The sequence below is a fragment of the Pinus tabuliformis genome, chromosome 9 (assembly GCF_031772625.1).
Source record: "Pinus tabuliformis cultivar Carrire ecotype Pingquan chromosome 9, CPIR1, whole genome shotgun sequence".
Taxonomy (NCBI): Eukaryota; Viridiplantae; Streptophyta; class Pinopsida; order Pinales; family Pinaceae; genus Pinus; species Pinus tabuliformis.
The window spans coordinates 195536810-195558877 of NC_142307.1; the positions used below are offsets into that span (position 1 = coordinate 195536810).

At 39.5% G+C, this 22068-nt stretch overlaps 1 protein-coding gene across 4 annotated transcripts in view; it reads right to left on the minus strand.

Annotated features, from left to right (window-relative positions):
* The window catches only part of LOC149147811 (serine/threonine-protein phosphatase PP1), a 68589-nt gene that overhangs the window by 14880 nt on the left and 31641 nt on the right, over positions 1-22068 (minus strand). The window contains exons 2-4 of one of the 4 annotated variants that reach the window (XR_016263706.1): positions 15117-15676; positions 14800-15027; positions 13222-13313 (exon numbers count right to left, since the gene is read on the minus strand). Coding sequence is in view for 3 of the 4 variants with exons in the window: in XM_089445801.1 (XP_089301927.1) it covers positions 14785-15027; positions 15117-15676 (803 nt within the window). In the remaining variant the exon portion in view is untranslated. Of the gene's footprint in view, positions 1-13221; positions 13314-14192; positions 14359-14772; positions 15028-15116; positions 15677-22068 lie in introns of those variants that run through there. The other 3 variants (XM_089445802.1, XM_089445801.1, XM_089445800.1) reach the window with 3 other exon arrangements.

Consider the following 22068-nt stretch of genomic DNA (forward strand, 5'->3'; position numbering starts at 1 on the left):
CAACATGGGATTTCATGTTCCCCTTCCCTCTATTGAAATGTGGTCGTCATTAATGTCAACGCAAGCAACGCCAAAATAAACCCCACCTTTGATGACACAAATGACAAGGCAAATTAAGGTTCTTGGGGTCTAGGTCATCTTCATTGGATAGTTTGTGTCATGTCAATTCCAACAGTATTTGGCACGTCAAGGGACTCCTCACAATTTGAGAGATATGTCAAATTTAAGTTAATGTCAATCTTGTGGTCAAAATCCCCAACAAAAGATGATGTGGCAGCGCGTCATTAAACATTGTATTATTAAAGGATTTTCATGGACTATTATTAAATCAAATTTGGTCCAAAGGTTTTGGCTCGAAGCCAAAATTCAAACTTTAAATTAAATATTTTTTTCCAATGGAAAAATCATAATCTTTCATTATGTGGAAAAATTACATGTAGTAGATGCCCAAGGCATATGCAAGTGTTGTTGGCCCATGGCCATTTCAAAACCAACTGTGTCAAAAAATATAGATGGCCAAGCCATTTCCTGTAGGATTGTTTAGAGAACCCTGTACATATTCAGTCTGTTTGTCTATATATCATCAAAAAATATATACATAGTTTTTGGATAAAACTAAGATAAAGCAACGAAAAAAGTATATATTTAGGGCCTTTCCACCCTATGGTAATCCTGATCTATATATGGCCTATGGTGGTATTGATAGAATTATGCTCCCATCTATTCAGAGATCATCCACAAGCCTCGAGGTAGTAGCGAGCCCTCCTTGGAAAGCCTGTCAGCATCTTCATTATATTCCCTGTATATATGATGACAAGAGGCTGTGTTAAACACTGCTTTGAAATTGTTGACTTCATCCAAAATATTTTGAAGTGAAATAGCATGACAATGATTTTTATTGTTGAACCAGTTGATAATAATTTTTGAATCCCCATAGATCTGAATGGTAGAGCAATCATGAGCTAGTGCAAAGTGGAGCAGATGTCTGAGGGTGATAAGCTCAGCAAAATTGTTTGTTCCCTCCCCTAGTCCTAATTGGACCTTATAGAAGTGCTAATCAGAGATGTATAGTATGAAACCCCCTCCGCATCCATGAGGTTGGGTTGCTCCATCGAAGAAAGCCCATGGCCTAGTTTTGTCAATCCGACTGGGGGCTGAGGTTCTGCGAATGTGGGAATTTGCCTCTTCAGGGATGTCATGATAGGCTGCCACAGCCTTGGCAATGATAAGAGGCCATCAGACAGTTGCGTCCTTGAAAATTATATGATTCCGAGTGAGCCATATAGTCCAACAGAGGATGAGAGGAAGGCATTGTTTCTTTGAGCCCTGGTGTGTTGTGATCCAATTGTTCCATGCTTGGAGAATAGTGGGACCTTGCCATGTGTTATGTATAGAGAGATGTTGTGTTGTAGTTTGCCAAAATTGGGCGACTGTCGGACAGAGCAAAAACAGGTGCTCGTTGGTTTCAGAGTCTTGCTTGCATAAAACGCACTAGATCGGGCCATGTATGGATCTGTGCAAAAGGGCTTCGCCTGTGGGGGTTTTGTTGCTTAAGACACTCCACATGAAAAGGCGCGCCCGCGGAGGAGTTTTTATTTTCCAGATCTGTTGCCACCATTCTTTTGTATGTGCAAGTTTACGATCCGAGAGGAGGTGGGTGTAGCCCAGCTTTGGGGTATATTTCCCATGCTCAGCTAGTATCCATACTAGCTCATCTGGATCGTTATTTATACTCACATGAGCTTTAGACAATGTCGTTAGATAAGTTTCCCAAGATTGTTGCCATTGAATAGGAATGCCTATTTCAGGGGCTCACCTCGTCTGAAGACAGTATTGCGCTCACGATCAGCGATATGTGCAATCACTGTGGTATCTCTATGATGAAGATATTGAATCAATTCAAGTGGCAACTGATACCTATTTCCCCCCACCCTATCCATGGGTCAATACCAATGCGTATAGAGTTACCATTGTTTATGCGCCATGCCAAACCCGATCTGATGAAAGGCATAGTTTGTAGGATTGATTTCCATACTATAGAGATGCCCAAACAAGGCTAGTCTGGTAGACAAACCTAGTCCAATATTTGTTGCGGCCAAATGTATTTGTGGTATGACACAGTCGTCCATAGATTCTGTGAAGTAAGGAGGGACTAGCTCATCTTGGCTGCAAGAGCTTGTGCGAAAACAGACAGGTCTTTTAACCCCCACCCTCCCCATTTTTTTGGCATAGCAATTTTCTTCTAGCTCACCCAAGCAAAAGTTTTTCCTTCCTTTTGTCCATTCCATAGATATCTGCAGCATATCTATTGGATGCGGCCAAGTATTCCCCGAGGAATCCAGGCAAGAGACATCCAATATACAGGTGTGGCTTCCAGTACAGATTTTATAAGGACAAGGCGCCCTGCTCTTGATAGGAATCTGTGATTCCAAATTTTCAGTCTCTTCTCAATTTTAATCACTAACCAGATCCAGTCAGCAATCTGGTAGCTGTGGGGTTTGATCCTGAAACCCAAGTATTTCAGGCCATCCGAGAGATTATGCAATTGATAATGGAAGAAATGGAGAGCTGATCTATCCTCCTGAGGGGAGGTGTGAGACAGAGTAATAGTAGATTTGGACTGATTTGCAACCATACCAGTGGCTTTTTCAAAGAGTATAAGTATGTCATGGAAAGAGGTAGAATCCCTTATGTTGCCATCCAAGAAGATCATAACATCATCAACGAAAAGGAGATGTGTAAGATGGCAAAGTTCATTCATTTTCAGTCCTTTGAGTCTACCTTCCCTTTTTGCAGTGCCAATGAGCCTGCTGAGACCCTCCATCACTATAAGGAACAGAAGGGGAGAAAGAGGGCATCCTTGCTGAAGTCCACGTTCGACATGGAAGAAGTGGGATGCAGAACCATTTATGAGTACACTGAAGGATGCCGAGTTTATGCAACATATAATCCATTCTGTGAAAGCAAGTGGGAATCCTAGATGGATTAGGATCATCTTAATGAAGAGCCAACTGACACGATCAAAAGCCTTAGCGAGGTCAATCTTGAGGATAATGCTTTTCAGATTTCTTGTTTTGATAGAGTGAATGGCTTCCTGGGCAGTGCCTATGGCCTCATGGATCTGTCTATTTTGAAGAAAGGTGAATTGCTCTGGAGAAATGTGATGGGAGAGTATAGGGCGGAGCCGATTTGCTATGATCTTTGCGATGATTTTGTATAGGGTGTTGCAAAGGGAGATTGGTCGGAAGTCATTGAAGGATGTAGGGGAGTCAAATTTTGGTATAAGAGCAATGAAGGTAGCATTGATAGCCTCATACATCTTTTCAGAGATCCTGCACTCTTCAACTACATTGAGGAGGTCATTCCCAATGAGGTCAAAAAAGGCTAAGTAGAATTCAATGGACCATCCATCTGGGCCAGGGCTTTTATCTTTTTTGAACCATTTTAATGTCCCCTCAAGTTCATCTCTGGTAACGGGTGTAGTTAGCTCAGCTGCCGCATCCAGATCTACAAAGCTTGGGAAGTGCCCTGCTACTTGAATGATATCAGCAAGGTTTGAGGCTGGGGGCTCCTTATAAAGATGTTTGAAATGTGAGATACCCAACTGAGATAATTGATTGAAAGTTTTTGCAATACCTCCATCCTGCATGGGCATTTGCCAAATGGTGTTGGAGGCTTTTCTCCCCTTGGAAAAATTCTGAAAGTAACTTGTGTTCTCATCCCTTGCTTTGAGCCAGAGCGCTCTACTCTTGAGTCTCCAGGTTTCCTCTCTTTCCTTCAGAATTCTAGCCCTTTGATTTTCTAATTCAATCAATTTTGACTTGGCTTCTATGTTTAAGAAACCCCTGTTTTGGTCATCCATAAGATGAGCCAAGGATAATTCAACGGAGGTGAGCGTGTGGTCATCCCTTTGGGTTTTCTCCTTTGCCCACTTGATAGTGAGTTTCCTGAGGTGCAGAAAGTTGTGACAGAATCCCTCAACCCGAGTGAGTCCTTGAGAGGGAGGGTTTTGCAGCCAGAAGTCTGAAACCAATTCGATTAGGAGGGGTCCTAAAGCCAAGATGAATTGAATTTGAACGGGGCATTGGGCTTAATAGGAGCGCCAAATATTTCTAGGTAGATGGGCGAGTGGTCAGAGATACCTCCGGTTCCGACCCATTGCCTATAATGAGATAATCTCTGTATCATCGGGGTTTTGAGGATGAAACGGTCCAGTCTTCTAGCTAGTGCCGCCTCACCAACTCTTTTGTTCCTCCATGTTGGCAGGGGTCTGTTCATGGGAATATCTAAGAGGTGAGCTTGATCAAGCAGGTTTTCCATGGTATCAGAGAGTGGGTCAATCTGTGCGGATGAACCCTAGGGCTCACTAAATCCAATAGAAAAATTTAGATCCCCGCCCATGATGAGATTGTCAGATGAGGTAATAGAGAGGTTTAGGAGCTGATTCCAGAAAGCCTCCCGCCCCTGACAAGGCCCATAAACATTCATGACACGGAGATCCATTCCCAGCTCGACAGAAAAAATGTTGATACCAATGAAACCCTTTCCTCCCCAGGCCGAAGTTAGATTTATGGTCTGGGGATTGTATCCCATAGCCAATCCACCAGAACGCCCAACAGCATCTAGTGCAAGGAATTCCCATCCCGGGTTAAATTCCTCAGAATACGGATGATGTGTTGAGCTTCACTGAGGGTTTCTTGAAGGAGAATAGTGTCTACAGGGTCAGATTCAAATAGTCGGCGAAGGGCTAGCTTTTTGGCTGAGCTAGCCATACCAGTGCAATTAAATGATAGGCACTTCATGGGGGAACCATGTCATGGGTATTCTTCGCTCTAAGAACCCGATCTAATGAAGATTGCCTTCCCGAAACCACCTCAGCACCAGCCCGAAGTATAGCATGTGAGAGATAAGATTTGTGCCCACGAAGGGGTTTAATAGTCATCGAGGGGAGGGACAAACCAAGACCAGAGTGAATTGAATGTGAACCCACAGTGGGAGGGTGGGATCGCAGGTTATAAGGGTGAGGGGGAGCCAGGGGAGAAAGGGATGGGGAGGAGGATGCCTCCAGATTTAGGGAAGGGGAGGTAGTGGAATAAACCAGGTGGTGGGAGAGAAGGGGGCAGGGAATAGATGAGGGAGAGGTGGATCGATCCTGTACAGATGCATTATGTTGATGATGTGTAGAAAATGCATAAGTAGAAGATAGAGTAGGGAGAGGGGAGAGAAATACCTGAAGTACGAGCCGCTTCAGCTGCTGCCCTGGCTCAAGTCAGAGGTGGAGATGGGGGTCGCAAGGAGTATCTTGTAGATTGTTAGACTGGCTGAGATGGGGTCGCCTTCCGAGATGGAGTGGGTGTTGCTGATGGTGCCTTCCTGGGGATGTCTGGGGTAGCCCTTCCATTGCCTTCCTCCTTTTCCATAGCTGCTTCCGGGGGTTTTTGGACCAGTGGGCATTCCTTATACAGATGCCCGACCTTGTGGCAGCGTCGGCATCTAAATGGCACCCCCTCGTAATCGAGGATTTGAACCCTAGTGAAGTTACGCCATTGCAGAGTAATTTTTTCCTCCAAGCCCTCCCGAGTATCCAAATGCACCAGAATGCGAGCTAGGGTTCGATTTTTGGACTGAATTATGGATTTGTCGTAATCCAGGAAGGTGCCGAGGGTATTCCCAATTCGCACGAACACTTCTTCTGACCAGTACTGGAGGGGTAAACCTGGTAGTCGTACCCATAAAGGTCCAGCTCCTATCTGTTCTCTTTCCAGATCGAAGAGAGGGCTCCATCTTTTGAGCAGCATTGGAGCCATTTCGATATGCCAATATCGTGCGAGTGCCATGTTTGTGTATTCTTCAAGGGCAAAATGAAGCGCAAACCATCCACGAGGGAGTATCTGTACATCCGGGAGCTATATGAATATCTGTCCCCAGATCTCTTTAACCCACAGCCCCAAACGCTCCGCCGTGTAGGTTCTTCCACGAACCCTACCCACCAAGACTTTCCCTGCTTTGTCGGCCACTTCACCCATGGTGAGTCCTTCCCCGAATTTTATGGTGTAGTCCTTGCCAGATGCCTTGACGCACCTTGTTTTCCTCTTCCCTGTTCTCAGCGCAGTAGGGTGATCCTGCAACGGATCCGAGGGGCTTTTTGCTTCTGGATGTGGCTCCACCGACCTTGCTCGAATTATCAGGGTGTCGAAACAACCAGAAGGAGCTGAGACTTGCGTCGCCTCGCAACAACCGAGAGTACCTTGGGTCTTTTGTGTCTCTGCTGCCGCATCAGTATCGTTACCCGGACGAGATGGGGGGGTTTCTGGAGAAACAGTGATATGAAGGGGGCGAGGGGTCGAAAAGAGGGGATGAGCAGGCGGCCAGTAGGTTTAGGGTTCCAGGAGATAGCAGCAAATAGTCCAGGTCCGGTGAGTCAATGGAGAGGGTCCCAATGTGAAGGGTGGATGCCATAAGCCTGGGGAGGGAGACAACCAGCGTCAAGTTCAAGCTGGAAGGCGCAGAGGAAACGGGTGTCGATTTAGGGTTAGGGTTACAGAAAATAGCCTGCTTCGGGTAAGGGTTCGGCGAATAATCCATGGCATCCAGCTCCATTCCTTCCATATTGAGCCTAGGAACGGTAGGTCGTTACCGTTGACAATTGGGAGTAGGTGCAAGCGAGGACAGCGGGTTGCGGAGGTAGCCTCGGAGGTTACGGTGACTGCAGCTAACCGTAATCAGTGTTACGACTGGGGTAAGAGAAGTGAGAGCTGCAGCGCGCCATCCTTCCTCCCGAGTGTTTGGTGCAATTACATACATGTACACACACATATATCCTCATCATGCATGTCATTTTGATCATTTTAAATTAAATATTATTTTGGAGGGAAGCCAAAATAAAATTTTAAATTAAATATTATAGCCAACGTGAATTATTTTGGAGGGAGGCCAAAATAAATTTTTAAATTAAATATTATTTTGGCTTCCCTCCAAAATAATTCATGTTGGCTATCCTCGAGGATATCTCTTAAAATCTATATAAAGGCATTGATCTTCTCTCCAAGGTGCAAGAGAGGTAGCATGCATATCTTCTGACGTTCATCTCTAAAATTTGACCTTGTGTAGTCCAACAAATCCTGAGCAGAGGTTAAGTTTTTTCTTTTTTTGGTTCTTGGGTATGGTTTTCATTGGGGTTTCTACACTTGTTTTGCAAGTGGATTTTGTATAAGCACAAGTCTATTACAATCCCTTTCTGAGATCACATTGAAAGCGTTAAGCAATTGATCCATGGCATTTGAGGCATGTTTCAAACTCAAAGGCAACGTGGGATTTTCTTTTGTGGGTTTACCTTGCTCTAATGGTCTTGTTAGTTATTTCTCTTGTTGTGGGCATTCGGCCAGGATGCTTGAAGTCATGTAGCCCTAGTATCCATGAAACCTTCAGCCTCTTGCTGTGACATGAACCCTTCAAACTTGTGGAGACTTTGCTTGCTTATCAAAAGTATTCTTTCAAGGGTAAATGCGGATCTGTAGCTATTAAACACTAGTTTTGGTCCTAATTGCTTTGATTTGGGTTATTAATTTGTCAAGAAATTCGTTAGGCACTCCTATTGCCTTTCAGCCCCTTTGAAGATTGATTCAAAAGCAAATTTGTGGGTGCAGATTTCTTAAAGTTTCTTTGGCAATATATATATATATGTCTGCAGCCCTGTCCGACAAGGTCTAAAACATGAAGAATTTTGAGCCTTGACGACCTTTCCTTCTGAAGCCACTTCAAAGCACAAACATGTGCCCTAACTAGTAGTTTCAAGCTCAAATCCAAGAAAATTCTCAAGTGTAATGCAAACGAAGGTTTAGAATCTTGCTTTGGATCATACTTACCTGGATCGTGGCCATGCTCAAATATATTTTCCATACAGACTATGGATAGAAGTTACACATTATTGGAGTAAAGGGTCGACAATGCACTTGTCTCTCTTGTGCATAAGATCTCAGGTGCTTGGTACCTCTCTTAAGTTTATCTATTGATGTAACGTCTTAGCCACATTCAAGTTTGTGCAATCACTAAAATATTTCAAGTTGTAGCAAAAGTTTGTAACAAAATCTCAAGGGTTTAACCCTTACTAGTATTAACTTGATCCTTGGCATATTAGTTCTGTGTTGAAGCATTTTAGGTTGAACTTGTCTTATGATATCTCGCCAGTATACTTGAAGTTGGGTGAAGGCATCCTAAAGGTTCTAGGTTCTGTTGTAGATTTCTTTGACCTTAATTACAGTGTAAAACCTAGATATCAGTGATTGTTATTTGTTTGAAATTCTCAAGCCAGAGATAAGAAATCAATGCAAACTAGTTTAATTATTGATTATGGAAAATATACTCAAGTACAACAGTGGCCATACAAGTTCAACAAGGGTTCCAGATCAACAAAGACTCATCTTTAGTAGAAGCATTAGATTGAGACAGCAAGTCTCGTGTTAAAGGCATAAACCTGAAGACATCAAAAGTTCAAGGTACATCAGCTCCATTGACACGTCATTTGGAATAAGTTTGAAGAAGTATGTTTTCATTGCATATCTGAAGCAATAAAGGTTGCATTATTTTGTAAGTGGGCCGTTATCCCTTGTACAAGAGCCCACAATTCTCTCTTTCATTTTTTATTTTCAGAGTGGTTGTGTGGTGCAAGGCAAGAGATTGAAGTCCCCTAAAAATTGTAGCTTGAAAACACTTTAGGGTGGCAAGGTGGTGTTAGGACAAGATGGAGCTTACAGGGTATTGGAGCACCCTATCAGTTGTAGTTGATACAATCAAGGCATTGGAGCATCCTTCCAATTGAAGCTGGTAAATAAGAGTGTACCAGCATCCTTTCAAAAGTTGGAGCTTCCTGAAAAATTGAACGTTTTTCCAGAGTATTGGGGAGTTGGGGCTTCCTCAGTTGTGGCCAAAAATTATGTACTCATAAATTAAGTGAAATACAAATTCACCCCCTGATCAGTGTTTCCAACACCGTCTTGGGTGGTAGCCCCTTAGGCTCCTAGAACACTCCCCTCTATACCTATAGCAACTCGTCTAGTTGTTATCTCTATTCATTAGTACACACCCCTCTAGGGATTCCTTTACTCTCATTGACTCTTCTACAGACTGATTTTCTCTTAAGAAAAGTAGAACATACGTATTACTAGAATCGTTGTATTTCTTAGCTTGATTAGCACTTACCATTGAAATCTTCGACTTGCCCTTGCGCGCGTTGATGACGAAAGATTTTCCATCCTTGTGAGACGGTATTCGTTGGCTCTCTAGTGAATATTTCATTCCTCACATACATGAAGAGTCTTTCAAACACAACTCCACATACATCAAGGGGCACTACACCCAATTCTATTCCATTAACATAATCAAGACATATAGCAAATACTATTTTACAATGTTTCGTGACCCTTATCTCTACCTCCTTGTTGACCCATCCCAATGGATGTGGACTAGGATGATCTCTAACCTCCAATCCATCCAAGTTTGTTGACCATATCTACTACTATGATATTTGTCTACGAACCTGAGCCAAACAAAGCATCAATCTTTGTCTTCTTGGCATGTATTTTTATATGGAATAGTTTGCTTTTGTTCTTATTGATCAAGGCTACTCAGATTCAACTCCTTTTGCACTAATGTGCACACAATCTTCTCGTCCATGTCAATGTTTCTTTCCACGTAATAGATCGAATTAGTGGTTATCACATTTTTCTTCTTTGCGTCCTTTTATGATTCTTTGGGTTGAGCTCTAGATGTAATTTCCAACATTTCACCTATATGTAACAATCGATGTCGCAGCGCTTGCAATGGTTGCTAGAATCCTGGCATTGGGTGTTGTAGTTGTTATCTTCTTATCCTTTCCCCCATTCCACTTCTTCATCACCTCCTTTGAGGCTTCCTGACATTCCTTCTACTTTGAACCACTTGATTGCCCATGCTTTTGGCCTATACTTTCCAAGTGCTATGGCTACACGCAAGCCTCGTCCATTGTTCTTTGTTTGAACAACATCACTTGCTTTTGCAAATGGCTATGTAGACCCCCCCCCCCCACAGATACCACTGCCTCTACCTAAAGTAATGCCACCAGATCCAATCCAAGTAGCAAACGTGGAGAGTAAATCCTTATATACATTTGAGCTCTATCTCCGCATACAATAAATTATCATTTATTTTCCTAGGTCCACTTTTCCCTCCAAGACAATACAAAAAGACTCTCAACAACCTGTTCACTAAAAGTTGCAGAAAAAATTGTTGAGATCTCAACTTCCTCCAATAAAATATGCTAGGAAAATACAAATAACATTATTTTCATCTAACTAACTCCAACAATGATATAATAGTGGAGTTGTTGCAGTGTAAAAGGAATGAGGTACCTTCCAAGTCTAGCCTCCCAAAAATAGCAAAGTATGTAATGATCAACATATTAAAACCCAAGGGCTTCTTGGATCCATTGATTTGTGCGAGAGGAAAAGGTGGATCAATCCCATGTGCACCATATGGCCCATGGCCTTAAAAAATACAGTGGCTTGGAGATAGTTTGTTCACAAGTTCTTCCATCAGTGACTTATTCCAAGTAGCAAATGGAGAGAGCAAATACTTATATAGATTTGAGATCTATCTCCTCATACAATAAGATATCTTTTACTTTCCTAAATCCAAGGAGTACAATAGAAAAAGACTTTGCAACCTGATTATTAAAAGTAGCAAGAAATTTGTTGAGATCTCAACTTCCTCCAATAAAAGATCCTAGGAAAATACAAATAACATTATTTTTATCTAAGTAACTCCAACAATGAAGTCAAAATGATAGAATAGTGGAGTTCGTTGCAACTATGACTAGATATAGTGCCAACAAATGAACCACCTTCCAAGTCTATACTCACAAAAATAGTGAAGTATGTAACAATCCATAAAATAAAACCCAGGGGGTTGGATCCATTTGTGCAAGAGGAAAAGGTGGATCAATCCCATGTGCAACATACAGCCGACGGCCTCAAAAAATACAGCAGTTGGAAATGGCTTAGGCAGCTCCATATACTTGATGTGCTATCAATAAAATATCCAAGAATTAGAAGTTGACCCCTTGTCTCTATTTTCATATGCTGGAAAATATGAAACCGCAGTGGGCAACTTTTGACCAGGCTATAAAAAATTGACAGTTATTGGCAAAAATTGTATGCATCCTAAGTACAGCATCCCCATGATCAGTGGCTCCGAAAAAATATCCATTTTGGAAGCAGCTCCATACATCACATATTTTATGACATCTCATGATTGACAACTCCAAAAGACCATCACGCATGAAAACTAAGTGGTGGCTCCTCCATGTGATACCAACAATTCCACATTCAAGTTGAGAAAGGTATGATGATGGTCCCAATGTTGCACGAAGTGGGGACGAAACAGGGACATTTTTTGGAAGCGGGGACGTGGAAGCGCCATTTCCCAAAAGTCTAGGAAGCGAAGCGTCTACTATATATATATATAATATTATTTTGCATTTATATTAAAAAAAATCCAAAATACCAAATTAGTTGTAGAAGACACGAAAACATGCCTATTTTTACATAAATCAAGATAGTTATGGCATCCATTGTAGATCAATGATTAATTATTCCAGCATCAACCATCTACAATCCAGATTCCTCCTCTTGTCTAACCTTTGCCTCTACTTCAATTCTATAGGCATTTTAGTCAACATTGCCTAATTTTGATCAAACAGCGTAATCCAAGCCTTATAATATGGTAGAGAAAGCTTAACATGCCTGATCAATGATTTTGACTTGAGTGAAGGGTACATGATTGCTAAGGCCGTGACAAAGGAGTTCAACAATCAATAACACCAACACTGGGGTACATATAGGGCTTGTTGCTCTTGATTAAATGCCAATCACATGCCCTCTTACATGATATAATCCAATGAAACGCCACAATCCCATTGATCCTGAAAACTATTAAGTCTGTTGAATTTTGAATGGGATATGAAATTCTATTTTCTCCATATGAAGTCTGATGAGGTTGGAACCACTCTCGAACATCCTGAGTCATTTCATGGTAATGTTAAAAGTTTAAGTAAAAGGATGGAAATGAAAGAGAAAGGAGAATGTCACTTTTACTTAAGAATTTAACATTACTATTAGGGAGCATCTAGGAAGCATCTAGGGAGCATCTAGGGGCACCTTAGGAGTATTTGGAAAGTGTAGTTCCTCACAGAACAATTCGGAATTTCCAAAAACAAAAAAAGCCCCGTGGAACCGTCCACCTTCTCTCAGATCCGCTCACGATCCGCGATGGATACATGCCTGAACCTCCACAAATCCGCACCCGATCCTTCCCGGATCCGCAAATTAGGAAATAGGAACCACGGATCAGGCAGTAGGAGCTGCGGATTGGGCCCCCACGAATCCAATTTTGTAGGAACCACCAAAAAAAAGGAGGAACCGCGGATCTGATTTTCCGATCCGCAATTCCACCGAAGGATCGATGGCGAATCCATACAGGACGCGGATCTGCCTTTGGATCCTTGGGGGGGGGGGCGGTTCCTGCAACACTGGATGGTCCATCAAAATATATTAAAACAATAACATGTTTGCCACACCACAGAACATATATTTTATGACAGATCAAAGTTGAATTTCAATAAAAAGGGCACATCATAAAGTGATATTTAACTTTGCCTTGATCATATATATGCCTTCGTTATGTTTAAAGGGAGTGACCCCTTTAACATTGCCCTAAACTTTTAGATTGCTTAGCACATATACCATCATCATGGTTTTAAGAAGGTTACCCTTTCTTAAACCAATCTATCCAATTATGTGCGTCAATGAGGGCAATTTAGCACCAAAATCGTAATAAAGCGATCCCTCCATCATGAACCAAGATCACACCATGCCACTTTTCTGATCCATAAACACATTATCATAATCCAACTGCCAATGACATACCATAGTGCCAAAGAGCATACCACAACCATCAATCTGCACTATCTCCAAGTAAAAATAAGTGTCTATTCATAGTTTAATTCCAGAGGGAACAAAAAACACTTTGTTGCCATCTAGAGAATGCAATCATCGAGTTTAATTCTGGGAACAGAGAACAATAACAACGAGAGAAGTAGAACAGAGAATCTGTGTCTATGAATATGAATATTTTCAATTAGAGAACAAGAGAAAAAGAGAAGCTATGAATCAAGAACAAGTGACCTACCTGTATATTTCATGAACTTTGAAGTGATTGCCCCTCAATATCAATTCCAAGTTTAATTCCTAGCTCCAAACTTCTAACTTATATCCAACTTCCTAGCAACCACAGATACGTAAAATTATCTTGTGTGTTTAGGAATAGAAAAAAGGTCTTCTTAAAGAGAAACAATGGGATTTAGGGCCTTTTCATTTATGGTTTCAACAGGAAGTCAGATTTTTTTATAAAATCTTTATCACAGGATCTGTGGTCAAACCTGCACAGCAACCATTTCAGACTTGCAGGATCCATTCTGAATTTAAGGGATATGAGATATTCTAAGGCATGACATATGTTTCCTTTCACTAGGGATTCGTTTAAGAAATGAATACTGGGCAGATCCAAGCATATCAGATACAAGGACCCAATGACCAAGGCTAGCAGATCAAGTAAGACAAACTAAAATACATACGATACTTTAGATTCTAGAATATGATTTTAAATCCACAACAGAGTGGTTTCATGCACATCAAGACAAAAAATATTAATAAAAGGGAACATAATATTCAAATATATGAAGCAGTAATTACTTTATTCTCGATCATACCTCTCAAATATCACATACACAAACAAGCACAGCTCAGTCTTCTTAATGTGTCACCTTTATTCAAAGCAGGGAATTTCCATAATCCAATCTCCTACGTATAAGAAAGGTAACTATCCCCTTATAATCTAAGGGCATGTAAAACGAGAAAGTTTGACAAACAATTTCAATATCATACTCAGAATTCAATCCTGTAGAAGGTAAATTAATGCATATGAGGTTCTAGGCCTTAGTACGATAATTCCAAAACATTTGTTGGCTTAGACAATAGTATCTACAAATCAGAAATTGGTCTCCTTTTTCAAAAGCCAACTATAGTTTTCAATATTGTGTGATCTAGTGAAAAATATCACTAAGAAATGTCTAAAAGACCTTCAACATTCAAAGCCATAAATTTGTTTTAAAACACTTCTTTCTTGCACATTTTGCTGAGCCAATTATACATGTAAATAATCATTTTTTAGCACTAATCCCCTCAATTGTTGAATGGAAACCCTTTTCTTCATGATCACTTCTTCTCCACATAATAGACCTCCTACTTATAACACGGGAACAAAAGACTGCAAAGTATAGTGTATTAGAAATTACAGTTTATAAACATATGCATAGAATTCGCCATCATCTATAATATTGCAAAATTGTTTAGATATAAACCAGCCAAAATCTGCTTGGGTAATCATCATGAACTACTGTTTGTATAATCATCATGAACAAACTGAGGGTAGGAAGCTAACTCATATTCTGAGTAGCCTTCCAGCCCCACACCGACTTGATCTTAAGACAGATAAAAAGTCATTCATCTAATGCAAAAGGGTAAAAACTTGCATGAATTCTCAAGAATTACAGTAAACATGCACACTTTTAGGAAACGACACAAACAATAAAACAGACTTAACGATCATTTGACTTTCATCTTATACTATAACACTGTTGAACATAGAAAATAAACAGTTAACATGCAAATTCACTTCAACCTCAGCGTAAAGTCAAAGCAACGATACCCTCATTCCACGGGGAGGTGTTCCAGGTTTAGCTGTGGCAGCAGTTGAGTTGCCATAACCAAACTTGGGTTTCTTCTCTGCTGGTTTAAGAATCTGGAAAGAGCACATTAGTGTTTCATCCACACTCATCATTGCACCCGCATTATCAAATTCGCCACAGTAATTTGGTGCTGAGAAGATTGTAACAAGCTGTCTGTCAGCAAAAAATTCATATCCATCTTCCACAACCTGCATACCAACAATCTGTATTTGTTATTTGTCATAAACATGTTAATCACTGGTGCAATATCTACGCAATAATCAATCAAATATATAACCTGATGTGCACGACAGATAAGATCTAGGTCGTGCTTTTGGAGAAACTCGGACACTTTGTCAGGGCCAAAAGTGTAGGACACCCCTCGGTCATTCATCCCCCATCCTTGAACATCTTTGCTAGGATCTGACCAAAGAAGATCACATAGCAACCCTGTATCTGGAACATCTGTTGGACGAGGTAGGTTCCTGATTTGATCCAAGTGGGTTAGATCAGGTGAAAGGCCTCCATGCATGCATAGTATCTTCTCATCTATCAGAGCAGCCACTGGTAGACAGTTGAAACAATCAGTAAAAACTTTCCATAATCTAATATTGAATCTGCGTTTACACTCATCATAGAACCCATATATCCGATTGATTGAGGCACATTCATGATTGCCTCTCAAAAGGAAAAAGTTCTCTGGGTATTTTATTTTGTAAGCTAGGAGAAGGCATATCGTCTCTAGACTTTGCTTGCCTCGATCCACATAATCTCCTAAGAATAAGTAATTGGCTTGTGGTGGTAAACCACCATACTCAAAAAGCCTTAAAAGATCAGAATACTGGCCATGAATATCACCTGCAAAACAATATACACAAGAAATTGTGAAAAGTCATATCATATAAAAGTGGGAAATAAACACTAAAACCATAGTCAGATAGTATCAACAAGAAATACTAAAACACATAAAATAACTTTTAATGCAACTCTCAAGGGGAATTCTTTACTGGCACAAGTAAAAATGTGATGGCAGTATCCAGATTTGAAGAGCTAAAGAAATGTTAATATGGTAACAGGACCAAAAGTGAAAAATACAGTTGAATGGAAGGACAAAACAAGAAAGGTAGTTTTAGTCAGATAGTATCAACAAGAAATACTAAAGCACATAAAATAACTTCTAATGCAACTCTCAAGGGGAATTCTTTACTGGCACAAGTAAAAAATGTGATGGCAGTATCCAGATTTGAAGAGCAAAAAAAAATAATAATATGGTAACAGGACCAAAAGTGAAAAATACAGTTGAATAGAAGGACAAAACAAGAAAGGTAGTTTGCTACGGACTACAGCCTATGGTTTAGTCAAAAGCTTGTTGGACGAAGAATTGGGAATCTTCTAGTGACTGAAAACAAGACTGCTCCTGAGGAAATTTGCTGCACTTCCTTCAACTGCTATCAACTTCTAGCATCTGACAGTACATTTATATGCTTGTTACAATTGTTTGATACTCTATCCTTGGTCTTATTATTGCTCCAGCCAAGGGTCAGAACTTATTCTTTTAGCACTTTAGTTTGCACTGAGAAAATTCATTTTGATATGCTTTGCCACGATAGAGATTTAATGGCACTTGGAATTTTGAGGGTGTGTAACTGTGCATACAGTTTATTTGTACCCAATAAACCTTGGGAACGCATCGCTGAGGCTCCAAGATGTGTCCCCTTCATTCTCTTCATACCAGGTACCCGGGGATAGGAAAGGGTTGCCCCTTGCCATCCTTAGTTTACAGGGTGTTGACCCTGCTGCCTACACCAACCTACAAGTCAGTGAGAAAAGCCTTCAACCCCACAAGGTGTGGTTGGTGGTAGGAAACTAAAAGAAAGGATAGTCACACTAAATCCCCTCTCTCCGTTTAAGCTATCTCCTACATTAGCTAAGGGGAGTGGTCCCTAATCAAAAGTTAAGTTAAAAGATATGAGTTTCTAGAAGAGTGTTATAGTGAAAATGGATTACTTTTAAAGATTTATGAGCAAATATGAAATGAGTAACTTGAAATAACAATTCCAATCATTAATATGACAAAAAACCATAAAACAAGTGCGTTATAAGGAATTTGTTCAAAAATTTAAAGATATATTTGCTCAAAATAAAATGCAATGCTCTCAAAAGAAAAAGCAAAGTAACCCTAAAATGTAAACAAAAATTGTTAGCACAAGATATGTACGATACAAAATGGTTTTGAGATAATACTCTTTATAAATCAAGACATGTGAAACATATCTTGCCAAAACCCAAAAATTAGTAATTAACTTGGAAATGTAAAAGATAAGAAGTGTTAAACCAAAACATCAATATGCAATTAGACTTGAAGCATGAAAAGAAAGCACTTGTTTGAAATGATTACAATATTTGCTTTTGGAATAGACTTTGCATATGAAAACTCAAACCATCAAGAGACAAGTAAAGTAAATGTAATGGAAAGTGCTATTGGTTAATTTTATTAATTATCTCTACAACAAGATAACAATTTAACTCTTCACTCCTCAGATCTCACCCTCACCCAAAGATATGGATCTCACTCTCAATAGAGGAGTAGAGGATCCCAAAGATGTCTACTTCAACCAACTTATGTTAGAGGTAAAATTTTATTGAGGCTTGGGGCCTTCCTATACTAAAAACCCTAGATGAAATTTACCAAAGTAAATGGAAACGAATTAAAGTTTGTTAAGAATATACAATGTTTGCATGTAAAAGATGAATTGCCCAAAGTAAAGTGTAAGCTTGTAGCTTCAAGCAACAATGAGATAGACAATGCAAAACTCAAATGAAATTGTAACAAACTTAATAAAATGTGATAGTGAGGTTGTGTTAATTCCCAATTAAAGCATGCATGTAAGTGAATGAAGTATGAAAGCCTAAACCATGCAAAGGTCAATCCACCCAAGAGAAGCCTCCCTCTAAATGGGGAGATAGGATATCATGGAAGAAATCCCAAGCTCCCACAAACAAATTAGATCTTTTATTAATATTACAATGAGAAGAGGGCCCTTCAAAGTTATCAACTAAACTTCAAGGAGAGTCCTCACAATAATTGCTTGAAACTTGGACACTAAACCTTATTTATTGAGAAAGTAGTGACAAGATCTCACAAAACTTATGCAAGGGAAACAAGGTGTGAATTTCCTCCAAATGCCCACAGCTTAGAGAGAAAAATGGGCAACCCTCTAGTGAACTCGACTTGGCCAAAATAGGTCTCAAAAGGGCTCATGACATCCTTGGAAATCGAACCCCCGACATTTGCCAAAGGTCCTGCAAACATTTGTTAGATGTTGCGGGAGGTTGCTCTTCAAAATCTACCACACAAGAGTTAGCAAACAATCCAAACAATGATTGCAAAATAAGTTAAGTATTAGTGAAAAAATCAACAAGATAAGATAATATATATACAATTATAATTCTAAAAAGGCTAAGCTAAAGAGTGAGAATAAACTCTCGTTCTTTGCTTAGCCATCTTCAAGCTCTTAGATAGCAAATGAAAGAAATGAAGTACAATGTTCTTTTTAAAAGAGATTTAAATCTAGAAGTACTCGGCTTGTGTACAAGCTATGTTCCAAAACCCCTGCAAAACACTTTGTAAAATAAGACTATGAAGGCTCAAAGAACAAATGAGAGCTCCTTTAAGAATATATCAAGGGTGGGTTGGTATCTCCAAAGACTTCTCCCCTCACGATGGATTCAGCGATCCCAACAAGATGTTCCATGTACAATACTTCAATCAAAAATTAGTTCTATATAGATTTAACAATAAACAATGATAAGAAACACTAGAGATTTATTTAAAACCAACTAGAGCATTCTATACATAGAAAATACTTCTAAATCAAATCTCAATGCAAGATAGCTCTACATTAACAAATCTACAAGAGCATATGGAAACAAATTAGATCAAAGCATGTGTTAGATCTCTATAATATTAGTGCATTCCCTTATTATTATTGTCATTGTAGCCCCTTATTGTTATTGTTGTGCCCATGTTGTCACCATATTGTTATTTTTGTGCCCCATAGAAACCCACTATTGTTATTGTTGTGCCCTTACATTATTATTGTTATGTCGGCTTTGATTATATTATGACCCCTTAGACTCCTATATATAGAAAGAAGGTCGTTTCATTTGTATCATCCAAGAAAGGTTTTTGTGTAATTTAAAAGAGGTTGTTGCCCCCTCGAAGAAGCTAATTTTGAAGTCATTGATCTATCTTTTCTTCTATTTTGTGAGCTAGTTGCATAACAATTGGTATCAGGCTTTGGATTCTAGGGTTTGACTACTTCAAACAGGTCATCGTCGCATTTTTGGTATAATTTCTTTTCTACAACGTTTCAAACGCTGAAATTAAAACCCATTTGAGCTAAAATTTTGACGAACCTCGCGTACAAATTTCAAATCTTGTCTCGCTATACTTTCAAAGATATGATCCAAAGAAGTTAGGTTTTCTCAAGCTCCCGAATTATATCTCAAACAAATGACCTGGGGAAAATCATCATAACTTTCTCTCTAAGCATCAAATTGAAATTTCGTAAAACAGTACAGAAAGAGGACAGACTGTAGTTTTCTGTGTATCATTTAGAGGTCCAAAGGTCGAAACAGTGACACGTGGACCTTCGTACAAGTTCGCTCTACTGAACTAGTGTATAATCAGGTCATCGTGGGAGATTTGGAATAACTCTTTCTTGAAGAATCCATTCTTGATCAGACTTGCGAGGTTGGAACGAGGACTCAGAGGGCTGAGGGCTACCACAGGAAGAAATTTCAGACCTTGGAGATCCGCAATAATAGAGATACAACAAATTCAATATCGAGCTCCTACAAAGCGAAAAAATGTGTGTAGTCTTTTTAAAATTTTGCATAAGTTTGGTTTGAAAAATTTGTTTGAAGGAATTCAAAGGACATAGTGAAGCATAATTATCATTAGTTGATGCCCCAAAAAAATAAAATGGAAACACCTAGTAAGCAACCTGAAAGCTTTTCCATGACTCATGAAGAAGAGGAAGAAATACAACATGATATATCAAAATTACGAGACCAAGTGCAACAAAGTTCACTCACAAAAAGTAACAGAAGCTAAGATGGATGGTTCAAAGAAAGGCATGGAAGCTAAGATGGATGGCGTGGCAGCTTGGATGGATGGTAGAAAATCAAAACTTAAAGGCAACATGAAAGAATTGAAGATAGATTTCCCAAAGTTGCTACAATAAATGCTTACTAATGGTGAAAGGGTAGTCAAAAAAACTCATGATGAGAACAAAAGGAATGTTAATCATGAGTTCATACTCTAACGTTGGATTGAAGACCCACCATGTTCCAAAGATCGATATGAGGAAGTTTGATGGTAAGGATCTCGTAACATGGATACTACAGATGGAGCAATATTTCGATCTCCATAATGTGCAAAACACACAAAAGGTACGCATTGCAACTTTATATTTGGAACCCAATCAGTTTGTATGGCATCGATGGTTTTGCTCTCGTAAACAAATTGTCACTTGAGCAATTTTTACGGAAGAAATGATAGCACATTATGAGGATACAAAAAGCAACACCTTTTTTAGCCAATTAATAAATCTCAAACAAAAGGGTTCAATGGTGGAGCACATTGAAGACTTCCAAAAATTGAATATAAGGGTAAAAGATATTCCAGAGGAGCATAGGATTTATGTGTTCATAGGGACATTAAAGGATAACATCCAACATGAAGTTTGCCTTTGGGAACCTGATTCATTGGAGAATTGATTCAGGTTGGCAAGAAATATTGAATGCAAAATTATGGCAACAAGAAAGCCTACAACTCACAACTATAAAGATAGAAGTGTTGTTGCCCCTAGCCTTCCCCTGGAAGTGTTGACACCACAACAATTGAAAGAAAAAAGAGCAAAAGGGCTTTGTTACAGTTGTGATAGCAAATACACTAAAGGTCATAAGCGTGTTGAGAAGAAATTATTTTACATAGATTGTGAAGAGGAGGAAAAAAAGCAACAAGAAGTCAAAAGAAGAGGATATACACCAGGAACAAACCCCAGAGAAAGAAGAGATGAATTCGACCATATCTTGTAATGCATTGACCGAAATTACCACTCCTCAAACTCTCAAGATAGAAGGAGATATCAAGAAGAAAAAGGTAATAGTGTTGATTGATTTGGGCAATGCCCATAATTTTATTCATTGTAAGATAGCCAAGGAATTGAATTGCTTCCTATATCGAACGTTGGAGTGTCAAGTGATGGTTGCAAAGAGAGGAACCATAAATTCCTCTAGAAAGTTCCATAATATCAAGCTATCCATGGGAGAATATGTATTGAATAGTCCAATGCTTCATTCCAATGGGTAGTGCTAATGTTGTACTAGGAGTCCAATGGCTACAATATTTGGGTACGATAGCAAAGAAGTTGAATTAAGGGGTATCGCAAGGAAACCGGGAAAGATAATCAGCTCTAACAAAATGACAAAGCTTCTAAAGAAAGAACAATGAAGCGTAATTGCACAATTATGTTCGCTAGAGGTTCCCACATCGAAATCATCTATTTCTCCAAATCTCCAAAAAGTCTTGGACAATCATTCCAAGGTATTTGAGACTCCCAAAAGGCCTCCCACCCATTTGTGATCATGATCATGCTATTCATTTGATTCTAGGAAGTGTTCCTCCAAACATCAGGCCTTATAGATATCCCTAGCCCAAAAGAGTGAAATTGAACGTATGGTTGCAGAAATGCTAGAGGTTGGTATAATTCAACCTAGTCAAAGTTCTTTCTCTGCTCCAGTAGTATTGCTGCATAAGAAGGATGGATCATGGCGCATGTGTCCGGATTATAGGGAGCTCAACAAACACACTATTAAAGATAAATTTCCCATTCATGTAATTGATGAATTGCATGGATCAATTTACTTCACCAAGTTGGATCTTCATTCAGGATATCATCAAATCATAATGAAGACTGAAGACATTCCGAAAACAATATTCAGAACTCATGAGGGTCATTATGAATTTTTGGTCATGCCTTTTGGCCTTACTAATGCACCTTCTACATTTCAAGTTTTGATGAATTCCATTTTCAAACCCACCCTTAGAAAATTTGTGTTAGTATTTTTTGATGATATACTAATCTACAGCAAGTCTTGGAAGGACCATTGTTCGACATGTTGACAGGGTGCTCAAACTATTGGATGAGAAACAATTATAGGAAAAGACCCCCAATTGTTTC